The sequence below is a fragment of the Sinocyclocheilus grahami genome, unplaced genomic scaffold, assembly GCF_001515645.1.
Source record: "Sinocyclocheilus grahami isolate Dianchi unplaced genomic scaffold, SAMN03320097.WGS_v1.1 scaffold11.1, whole genome shotgun sequence".
In the NCBI taxonomy this organism is placed as follows: Eukaryota; Metazoa; Chordata; class Actinopteri; order Cypriniformes; family Cyprinidae; genus Sinocyclocheilus; species Sinocyclocheilus grahami.
Genome location: NW_015505190.1, coordinates 3,104,070 through 3,116,304, shown reverse-complemented (window position 1 = coordinate 3,116,304; position 12,235 = coordinate 3,104,070). Strand labels below are relative to the sequence as shown.

The 12,235-nt window shown below is 39.8% G+C and overlaps 1 protein-coding gene across 3 annotated transcripts in view; it reads right to left on the bottom strand.

The window, feature by feature from the left end:
* Nucleotides 1-1,918: 1,918 nt before the first annotated feature.
* The window catches only part of LOC107596005 (probable nuclear hormone receptor HR38), a 26,173-nt gene continuing 15,856 nt past the window's right edge, over nucleotides 1,919-12,235 (bottom strand). For all 3 annotated transcript variants that reach the window (XM_016286621.1, XM_016286609.1, XM_016286613.1), the window contains 5 exons: nucleotides 11,683-11,812; nucleotides 10,654-10,817; nucleotides 10,275-10,471; nucleotides 5,703-5,881; nucleotides 1,919-3,091 (listed from right to left, as the gene is read on the bottom strand). In XM_016286621.1, coding sequence (XP_016142107.1) covers nucleotides 2,820-3,091; nucleotides 5,703-5,881; nucleotides 10,275-10,471; nucleotides 10,654-10,817; nucleotides 11,683-11,812 — 942 coding nt within the window. In that variant the 3' untranslated portion in view covers nucleotides 1,919-2,819. The remainder of the gene's footprint in view (nucleotides 3,092-5,702; nucleotides 5,882-10,274; nucleotides 10,472-10,653; nucleotides 10,818-11,682; nucleotides 11,813-12,235) is intronic.

The window sequence follows — 12,235 nt, the reverse complement described above, 5'->3', positions numbered from 1 at the left end:
TATATATTATAAAAATAAATATATATATATATATATATATATATATATATATATATATAGCTGTGTTATTTTAGAATCATTGAGAAACTATCATAGTTTTTAAAAGAATTTAGAATCAGTTTTTTATTTTAAAGTTTTAATAATTTTGCTGTTTTTGTCATTTTTAGTAGTTTTTGAATTTTTTTATATATATCTATATATTCTTATTTCAGTTATTTTAGTATATAAAGTTAAATGAAATTAAAATGAGAAATGTTGCCTTGGCAAATAGCTAAAATAAAGTTTTTTAAATATTTTATTTTAAGTTAATGTTTATTTATTTATTTCAAGTAATGAAAATGTTTTTAAATGGTTTCAGTTTTAGTTAACTAAAATAACCCTGATACACACACACACACACACATATATATAAACCAAATGGCTTAAAAAATTACTTAACAATAAAAAATGCAAGTAGTTGCCTGTGAGGCGTAGTGTTAGGGTATAGAAAATATAGTTTATCATTATGCCTGTGGACAGTCCCCGTAAACCACATATACAAGTATTTGTGTGTGTGTGTATTCAAGTAATGAAAATGTTTTTAAATGGTTTCAGTTTTAGTTAACTAAAATAACCCTGATACACACACACACACACACACACACATATATAAACCAAATGGCTTAAAAAATTACTTAACAATAAAAAATGCAAGTAGTTGCCTGTGAGGCGTAGTGTTAGGGTATAGAAAATATAGTTTATCATTATGCCTGTGGACAGTCCCCGTAAACCACATATACAAGTATCTGTGTGTGTGTGTCTGCCCATGCATGGTGAGCTTTGCTCTCGACAATCCCAGACAAATTAGAAGAGTGATGGAGGAAGACAGAGAAAGAGCAGCCGTGTCAGTGTGCATGTGTGCGAGTGCGCATCTGCAGCGAAATGTCACAGCGTGGATCGATGGGGCTTAACGAGGACCGCAGGCCTGATGTGGTCAGAATCCCCCAAAATGATCTGAATCTGTCCCCCAGCTCAATCCCATACCTGAAGCTCAATGCAGTGGGGACCCTGACCAGAATCCCCCCATACACACACACACACACACATATAAGGGTACTTTATGGTATTAGGCTGTAAAGACACCCGGCACGCCGACGCTTTTTGAACTTCACAAAGGGGGAGTCCCTCGGCCTCATCCTGAGTCGTGACAACAAACACAAGCTTCAAGAGAAAAACACTTCTGATGCTTTTACACAGAGGTGAACAGAAAAACGACACTTCCACTCAAATAATCAGAAGGGTTTTTTATGATTTCAAAGTGCTGAACAGAGCCTCCAGTGAACCAAAGAGGAAAAAAAACTAAACAAACCAAAAGAGACATTGAAAAACATGTTTTTTTTTTCTTTTTTCATGTTTCTTCTCCAAAAAAACAATGCACAACTTGTACCACAAGATTTGAAAAAGCTATCAGATAAAAACACTTCAAAATATTAGTTTTGTATTGTGTATATATATATATATATATATATTTATATAATTTGTACTTTCTCATCTGTTCAAACTGCTGCCGTATGATAAAGTAAGCGAGAACGCCCAGTCAGTAAGTGTGTTCAAGCCCTTGTGGAGCCGGCAGTCTTTGCAAAATAAATACAAGCAGAGGCGAGAAGGAGAAAACCATGCATATAATCCGTTTTTACTTTTTGTACATATAAAAGACATTTTTGCAACAATGTCCTCCATATTAATAATGGCGTAGACAGTATAAACATAAAAAAATGAGCATGAACGCGGAATGTTTCATTCCTTCCATCCTCTCTCTGCACCTGCGTCTCACCTGCCTTCTCTTAACCTCCTGTTTTTTTTAAGTGCTCAAAGCCCAATTCTACTCTTTTTAGTCTGTTACCCTACCACTAAAATCCCTTGGTTTTTATTCATAATAATAATAATAATAATAATAATAAAAACTACAGTAATTTCAAGTCTGTGGAACTTCGTCGTTAAAAGTTAGTATGCAGACCAGGCTAAATCATCTCAATTGAAACAGTTACCTTACAAGACGAGTCTTAGTATTAAAATAATTTAGAGTTTGAAATAGGACTGGAACAAACACACACACTCTCTCGTTCTCTCCTCTCTCTCTCTCTTCGTTTACAATAGCACTTAGTAAATTGCACTTGTTTGCAGGTTTCTGGGGTGTGATCAACTGTGATTCTGGACATTAATGCACTCTGTCGTTCTGTCTGTGTAGCGAAAGCCTCCCTCAGAGACACTCCTACGTGTTTTCACACACACACATCCACTTCGTTTCTGCCAACGTTGATATGTCATAATCTGGCAACTGAAGCTGGCGTTTTGGATCCGTGCGTATGTGTGAAAGGACAGTTCCGTGTGCACTTGTGTGTTTGTGAGTGTATGTTTGTGATGAACACAACTGCTGTCATTGAGGTGGATTGTGGTGGAACTTTTGGACCGCCTGCAAAGGAGCCGTTAAGTGTGCGTACTCACACACACGCACACACATACACACATTCTCACACGGTAATACTTCTCCTGACGTGGCGCACTGAGCTATAAGCATGGCACTCGTTCCCAGGGCACGTTACGTCAGATACGCTCAAACCCCGCCTCGTATCTACACTATCAGGCGCAGAGCAGAGATTAAAAGCGCTTATATGATTGGTTTCTCCTCAGACACATTTGTTTCCTGTGAGGGTTTGGGGACTCATGGGAAATTGAGTTCAGTGTCATTGTTAGCTACTGGCTCTTAGTTTACAGCCGCTGTGGGCGTGTCTGAGTGAGCTCGTGGGCGTGTCAGTGGTGTGCAAAAAGGGGCGTGGTCATCAATAGGGCAAGGTGTCCAGAAACCTATCGATGAGCGGCGGGGGCGGGACCAGGTCCTCAAGCTTCAGGTAGAAGATCCTCTGTAAGCCTTGCGTACGCTGAGTTCGAAGCTCTGCCCTCAAGCCCAGCACAGCTCCCACTGGGGATGGGGTCTTGCCGGTTGAAGCCACGCCTCCTGCGCTGACCGAGCTCAGGTGTTCTCGCAGGCAGCAGATTAGTTTGGATTGCAGTTCCTCCACTTTTTTAGGCTCCTTTAGACCGGGACATTGTTCTGAAATGAGAGGAAAGTGTCTGAGTGCTTTTGTTTAAGCTAAATATTGGTTAAAACGTCACTACAACTCGCACCACTGAAACACACCCCATACACACATCACTTTAACAGTAACAATATCTGCAGTTGGTTTGGGAATCAAGAATCACTTTTTATTCACAACTGGTTCTATTTTTGAAAAAGTAATTAAACCAAATCATTTTCGTGACACTGATGGATCACTTAACATATAGGGCCAGATTTACTAAACAGGGCAAATTAATGTTAAAGGGCAATTCCATGAAAGCGCCGATGGGAGGGGAAAATTCTGTGGGTGATTTACTGACAAGGTGCACATTAAAGAACACAGACGGAACATATCATTTTCATAATGACCAGCACAATCTACCAAGAGCAGCACAAATTATCACCTGCTTTAAGACATGCTTTTTTGGGCTTTAATAATGCCACAAATACCAGTGAATTGACGAGCACAAATCTTTGTAAATCGAGTTGCTTGATTCATTTAAATACTCTCCTTCCATAAATTTACTAAAAGGGAAACTCCTACAAATGCATATTGAATAAGGTGAGTCACAAACATAACTGTGTCCATGCATTTTCAGCACTAATTTACCACTTTGTGTCTTTAGTAAATCCTGACAATAGTTGTCAGGGTTTGCGCTGACGCAAGCTGATAGTGAACCTGGCCCATAGAGTGCCCAAAATATTAATTATATATGATCATATTAAATAAATATGAATATAATATATAATACAATATATCATTATATTAAATTAATAATAATAATAATACATATTATTGAACACTATTTTTTTCTAATGATTCTCATCCTCAATCAGCAGTCTATTGTGTCTTTGTATTACACTTCAAACAACTCTGAGTGTGTAAGTGCCCACAGTATGGTAGAACAGCCATGGATGTGGAAGTGCAAAGAGATGCTGGCTTGCTTTGGATATATCTGTGTGTGTGTGTTCCAAATCTATGTGTCTAGAGCAGCTCCATTGTCACTGCATTCAGCCTACATCCACTCTCACTCTCACTGTTTTTTTCCCTGGCTCTCTCTGTGTCTCTCCCTCTCTCCTGGGGGATGATCGATGGCACTCTTCCACCACAGACATTTTTAGAGGGTCGATAGACTGAGTGGAGGAGTGGAGAGAGGGAGAGAGAGAGAGCTAGAAAGAGAAGAGAGGTAGGGACCCGAGCTCTACTGAGTAGCGCTCAATTCCTCTACAGAGTTAAGTGCTGCTCCAAGGGGGCTATCAAACACACACACATATGCACACACACACACATATCTACACACAACACTGTAGATTGTGGCTGAAAAAAGAGAGTTAAAGATTGGGCCGAATGGGTAAATTGATTGACAGCTGTATCTCTCTCTGTTTTCATTGACACTTGCTATCTTTAAAGTTAGCGTAAGATTAAAACTGTTCCTATCTTGATCTTTTTCAAATGTTTTTCCCAACATTAACATGTTTCTATTCACAATGGAAAAAACTTTTTTTTTGTGTGCAAATAAAGCAACATAAAAACAGCAGCATGTAGTTTTTCTTCTCTGAGCAAATTATTCACATGGCTTGTTCAATTAATTTATGCAAAAATCTGAATATTGAAACAAGCAGTGTTTTTATCCAATGTGATATTTTTTTCTGTAAGTGTAAGTCACATGACTTGTTGAATTTGATTTACACAAAAAATTTGAATATGGTCAGTGCCAATAGCCTTGTGAACAAACAGCTCCGTTACACTACGGGCGTCCCGAGTTTGAATCCCAACTCAAGGACCCTTCCCGATCCCGCCCCCCTCTTTCTCTTCCACCTAGCTTCCGGTCAGCTCTGATCTGTCCTATCATAATAAAGGCAAAAATTTTTTTTTTAAAAATCAGCATTTTTTTCAAATAAAGCAGTGTTTCCATCCATGCGATATTTTCTTCTACATGTGAATTATTCAGTCACATGACATTTGAGGACTCTTTTGAAATTCATCTATACATTTATTCAATAAACTTGTTTCCATCATAATTTATGTGCAAAAGTTTTTTTATGTGCATTTTTGAAATTTAATTCGCATCTCTGTTTCCATCCAGCATTATTTTAGGCAATATTCCAAAATACTTTGATAGAAACCCAGCTGTCTTTATTCTTCTAATGCTTGCCAGAATGTGCACGTGTTTCTGTGTGTGTGGCGCAAAGTGTGTTTGTCTGTATATAGGTCGACCTGCTGTTTAGCCTCCGTGTTAATAATGCATGGTAAGACTTGAGCACCTGCTGACCCAAACACACACACACACACACACACACTGTCCTACTTTGTCAACCAATAAGCAACTATCTCCACCTGCACTCAAAGAGGAGATGCACACAAACCTCACACCATCTCTGTGTGTGTGTGTGTGTGTGTGTGATTAATGGGGATTATTTCTGCTGTCCAGGTAAACCTAATCTCTGTCAGCACCTGCCCCACACCTGTAATCACTGTGATGACCGCTAGCAGCGGGACAAAAGATGTGTAAAAACACAAATACAAGAATGACAACAGGAAGTGACAAGTGTGTGAAATGCATAGAAAGGGATTTCAGAGCATTTTTCAGAGGTTGCGTGTTACCTGTGAGCAGCACTAGGGCGCACAAGCAGGAGAACGCAGGCATGTCAAGGTTGAGACTCTGCAGGTGAGTGCTGAAGTCTCGGATGGAGTCCAGCCACTCGCCGAAGCCACGCAGGCACTGCTGCCGGTGAAGGACCAGGCCTGTGCAAAACACGAACTTCTCATCTGCCAGCAAAGACCTGAGCAAAAGAGAGGGAGAAGAGGTCTAGATGAAGAACTGTTGTTATTTATACTGCTTCAAGGTGCCGTTTGAAGCCACGAGTTCAGTCGCAGCCTTTCATCTTTTAATTAATCGCCGTTCTTCTCGTTCCCTTCAGAACAGGTACCTGTTTCAATTTAGCGAGCCTCTAATTCTGTACGTAGCCACACATGCTATCAGAAAGCACACACAGTCACTGCTGTGACACACACGCTGATTATCACCTCTCTCTGATTCATGTGACGACGATCTGCCCTTGGATTGGCTGCCGAATCTGTGTTTAAGGCATACTGCACGGAAACAATTACCATAGCGACAAATGAAAGCCAGTACAGGGAAGAGCACATCAAAGATAGGAATGGACCTAATTATGCCAAGCTTTCCCAATTAAAGCTTTTAAAACATTCCTGAGATTATACTCTTTCTTTCTTTCTCTCTCTCTCAGCTCTGTCAGGGTTGGAGGGTAACTTCTGGGTCAAAGCAGTAAAGTTGTATCTTCACGTATTCTCACGAAAATCGTTTGTGTGTAATTGCAGCGAAACACCCAAACACTCGCTCTGCACTCGTCCATCTTCTCTATCCACTCATCCTCACTCTCTTTTGGTCTGTCTTCAGGCCTTCTCAACCCTGCAATTTAGGAAGAAAAACTTCCTCTCGTTTTTCCCATAGAGTGCTGGCTTCTGCTGCGTGAACTGTTCTTCATTAGTCTGCACGAAAACACACTCTAGTATAGACGAGGAGTAATGGAAAGGGGATGAAGGGAAAACGGCGAGGAGGAAGATTTCGAGAGTCATCTTCTGAGCTGTTTTTGAAGCCCAGAGGGGTAAATAATCAAAATGCGTGCTTCATTAATGCGGTCTAATGGTTTTACGCCACTACATATGAATGCATATATACTGAATTCACTGACACGGCGCTGGTGATGTTATATTGGAAAGTGAGCATCATTTTGTCCTGTTCACTCCAGGAGAGCATTTGAAGTGAGTACTATGAAGGGCGCAGGGCTCTTGTATGTGGGCGTCTGGAACACCCTACATGAAGACGTACATGACTGTTATTTTATGCTAACATCATGTTTATGCTAACAACTAATAAAGGAAGAGTTCACGCTAAATGTATTTTTAATTCATTGTTTGTTTATGTATATTTATTGATAGGAATATTAGTTTTTGACAATTTGAGGGTGAGTAAATGATAGCATTATATTTTTGGGCAAATTATCCCTTTACGATTGTTGTAGCAAATAAAATATATAAATAAAATATAACTTTTTTTTTAACATTATTTACAATTTTTGAAGGATCATGTGACACTGAAGACTGGAGTAATGGCTGCTGAAAATTCAGCTTTACCATCAAAGAAATAAATTAAATTTTTAAATATATTAAAATGGAAAACAGTTATTTTAAATGGTAACAATATTTAACAATATTCTACTGTATTTTTGATTTTAAAAATGCAGCCTTGGTGAACATAAGACAAACATTTGTGCTTTAATGTAGCTCTAGTGAATATGAGAGAAGTGAGGGTTTGATTTCATGTTTTAAAATTAATCATGAGGATGCACTACCCAGCATCACATGACCATAAATGGTGAAATTATTTCATTGCATATATCCTTCACTAACAGCTATGTGGAAGGGCCCTTCATTAAAGGTTTAAAAATGCCGTTTGTAATCAGTCCATTATCTACCGCTGCCATAGAGAAGGAGGGAAAACAGGAAAAGAGTGAACACAGAACGAGTGAAAGCTCCTCATTATTACAGAACAAAATTAACAACAGCACCCTTGAGGAGAGAAGCGCACACATTCCTTTTAAATTTGCGTCAGAGTGAGTCGGTCTCTTTGCGTCCATTCATTCATTAACCTCAGTGCGGCCGCACGGGGTAAGAATATGTGCATGTGTGAGCCACATCAGATACCATTCTCTGGTGTGTGGTGTAGAGTCTATTTTCAAAACATGTGAGAACTGTGAATGTTTGTGAGCGGAAAATGTGCAAGTTTGCCCATATTGTGAAGTCTCCACGCATTCTGAACGCGTATCTTGTGAGTTTTCAAGTGTCCGTGACGTAAGCCCGGATGAATCCCCCCACTTGAATGAGTCAGAACCCAAGTCTGCAGCTCCCTACTGAGGCTGTGACGCCACCACCCACTGCCCTCCCTCCCCACACCTGCTCCTACACCATCAGAGAGGGAGAGAGAAACACAGAAAGAGCACCAGAGCTAGTTAAACAGGGAGCAGCTGAGCTGAGACAAAAATCCACTTCCTGTTAAAGCAACATCAGAATGTCACTGAGTCACTGAGACACATCCACTCACGCATGCTTCTACTTAAAGTCAAGAAACAACAGGTTACTTTCTAGTCTGGATGCAAACTGTTCCGGCCTTTGCGAGTAAAACAGAAATGCAACATAATATGGTGAATGTAATAATAATTGATCATCAAAACTGTTCTAGAGCTGTTTCTGCCACACATAATGTCTTGGGAGGGGGAGGTGGTTAGGCCGGGCTGTTAACCAATAAACTTAAATAAGTGAATTCCACAGGATCTTCCACACAGTGTCCATAGTAACCTTACAGTGCTGAATAGAGAGCGAGAACACACACTCACACACTCATTGTATAGGAAGTCACAATGTAACTAGCAGCGACTGCAGCATATTACACAATATAAATCATGACGGTCTGTGAATGACTTCTTTCACAGTCATAATGATACTTTACACCTAATGCAAATTTTTAAAAAGAAAGAAAATCATAAGAGACGTATGAGACATCACTAATACCAAGTCATAGAAAAATCTGACAGTTGCTCTGAGATATTATAAGTGTAAAGTCAGAGTGTAATTGCTATAACTACCGTTTCCTCCCACAGCTGTAGCCATTCAGATGAGAGCTGAAAATGTCTAATTAGGATATTATTACAAGCTCTATTCTCTGTATTGTATTTCATACAGAGTATTTGATTGGGGGGCAAATATTAATGATATATTACAGGAAATATTATATTAAGCAACATTGTGAATACTGTGATGATTTTGATGCAGTTTGGTACTTTAGTAGCAAAAAAGAGAGTAGAGTTTAGTTTGATTAATTCCTGTGAATCACTTCAAACTGTTTGTTTCAACAAATTGATTCATAACCCCGATTCGGTGATTCACTTGTATCATCCGAAATGTTCAATGAAGTCTCCATGTGGCAGTTTTATATATTAAAATGTTTAAATTTTAAATGTCTAATAAAATTAGAATGACATTGAATATCATTCTTTCTTGTGTTCATTTAGCAAAAAATAGTGAAGACATTTTTGACTAGATTTCTGTTGCATTTTACATCTTACATTAAACATTTTAAAATCTTGGTTCTTGGCTACAGTGATTGTTCTTCTTATAAAAATATATATTTTGGGAAAATAAATGTAATAATAAATAAATATCGGGAGCAATTATATTGCTGTTCTACATAGATTATATTATACATTATACATTGTGAATCTACTTGGCTAAAGTAACTGGCTGAAAAAAATAGCCTTTTAAGCAATATTAGGTAAATGCATAAATATTGAGATATACTGTATACAGCATATAATTAAAAACTTACGAATGTAAGATTTTTATTAAATTGTTTTGCTATAATGCCCAACTCTATTATCATGAATGTGTTAGTGCAGTGTTTTTCAATCCTGTTCCTCAGGACTCACTGCTCTTCACATTTTGCATGTCTCCCTTATCTGTCTCACTCATTTGAGTTCACGGAGCTCTTTCCTAATGAGCTGATGATCTGAATCAGGTGTGTAAATTAGGGAGACATGCAAAATGTGTAGAGCTGTGGGTCCCCAGGAACAAGTTTGAAAACCACTGTTTTAGGCCCTGTCCACATGAACGCGGTTATTTTTAAACCGCAGCTTTTTCTGCGCGGTTTGGCCGTTCGTCCACACGCAAACGCAGCACCAAGTCACTGAAACTGAAAATTTTTGAAAACGCCTGCCAGGGTGAAGATTTTCAAAATCTCCGGTTGCAGTGTTATCCTGTAGACAGCGAAACCGGAGTTTTTGGCTTGTGACGTCGGAGCATGCGCTGTTATCTCCGCCTACTGGAAACTTTTTAAGGCTTCTGATTGGTCAATATGGCTTTACGGTTGAGATTATATCGCCACCTGTTGGCTTGGCATGCTCTTGACAGTGCTTCATAGCATGTATTTGCGTTTTCATGTGGACGGAGATTTCTTTTTAAAACGGAAGAAGGAAACTTTGTTTATAAAAATACCCTTGTACGTGTGGACATGGCCTTAGTGTATGCTTAAGATGGTGTACTTTTCAATGTTTTCAGTGCCTTAAAGTCTGCAATGTGAGATCTGTGTGTGCCTGCATGTACCTGTTGGCGAGGCGAAGCACGAAAAGCTCAAGGAAGGCAGAGTCAATGAGCAGGTTCTGGTCATCATGGTGAAGCTCAGAGAATCCAGGCAGCCGTTCCGCCCAGCAGCGTGTCACCTCCATGGAGCCGGTTAGCACTCTGTAGAACATCTGGATCTGCTGAGACTCAGATAGACCCACTGGCTCCACCGCACTGAACTACAGGAAGAGAGAGATGAGTATGCCACACAAATCAATAAAATAAATGTGAATGGTTATATTGTTGTTTTGAAGTTAAACTATGTTTTTGTTTTGTAATTTAATAATTTATGTATCAAATGGTAAAATAATGATTTCTGCTAATTAGACAAAATTCATAAAGGATCTCTCCACTTAGATACCTGACTGTAGTCTAGTTCTCGTGGTGTAGACTGGGAATAGGCCCTCACTACTGCATTCAGCAGGCTGAGGGGAGGTGATGGGGGCTCTGGCTCTGGCTGCAGGGGACTCTTTGGTTTAGATGGCAAGCGACCTCTCCTCCCCTTCAGGTTGTCTGTGCGCACCACTGTGTCAAACACACAAACAAACATATTTTAGACAATGCAGAGTCCACCACAAGCAGTTATAACATCTAAATATTATTATAAATTAATATTATTCAAACCATATTATGCAATTCCACACATGCAAAACAGCGACAGTGTATTTGAACACCTGTGAGCAATGATGTGTTGACAAATTATACTAATTATACCAATCCCTAGGAAATCAAAAGCATTTTGCATGTTTGTTTAGTAGTTTTAAATAAAAGTTTCAGAAGTTTCTTTCCATCTATGCCACTCAATAATGCTGGACTGGCCAGTAGGGGGCAGCTCAAATCTGCACGATTGCAGGTCTCAGAAGGAACGGGTGAGTGAAGGTGAGATATAATAAGAAGAATGTATGTCTGTCCCAATCTCCTGCTAAGATGGATAAGATGATCAGAGGTGTGATCTTTTTAAATCACATGGTATTCATGCATAAATTCTACAAGTATTAAATTTCCCTATGAACACATGTGCCTGTGACTGTACTGTGTGTTGAGTTATTACCGGTTCTGAAGCTGCTGATAGGCTGTGATTACAGAGGCGAAGTACTGCCAGTAAACACCTCCATTATAGTTTAATTCATGCATTCATACTAACCAACCAAACCAGCTACACGCCAAATCTGAATTAATCCATGGTGCTTCTTGAGCGTAGTGTGTGCATCTGCGGGTTTTAAGTCGTTAAGATAAAGAGTGTCTATCTCCTATGCATCAGTCTCTAACCAGAGGTCCAGCCGAGGTCATATGCACCAGGGCCTATTGTGTGATAATTGGTTTGAGTGGTTTGGCCAAACATATTATAGGTAGGTGGGTGTGGGTGTGTGTGTGTGTGTGTGTTTGATACCTTCTTTCACCATGCCTACACTGAGACACTTCTGGAAGCGGCAGTACTGGCAGCGGTTTCTTCTCCTTTTGTCCACAGGGCAGTTTTTACTGGCCAAACACACGTACTTCGCATTCTTCTGCACCGTCCTCTGCAGCCACCGACAATAAAAAGAGAAAAGGGAGAGAGAAGAAAAACAATAAGCTAACAGGTCTAAACATTTTATTTATTTAATTTGATCCCGTTTTGGGCTAAGAATTAAAAAGGAAGCTTGCAGGTCAGATTTTAATTACAACGTGAAAAGGCTCCGGCTCCATCAGGATAATTAGATAAAATTAATTTCCCAACATGCCTTGCCTGCAGGAGGGACAATTTTATTAGCGCAAGCTACTGACAATGAAGATCAGTGCAAGGCGTGCTGAGGCCGCTCCCGCGAGACATTCCGCGCCGCGTGATAAAACTGTTTGTGAAACTCGCGGGTCTGCTCACGGCACCTCAGGGTTTTGGCGGATCGTGCCTCTGCGATAACCCCCCCCCCCCCCGGGCTTTTTTCTCCCCGGGGGAATACAGGGCA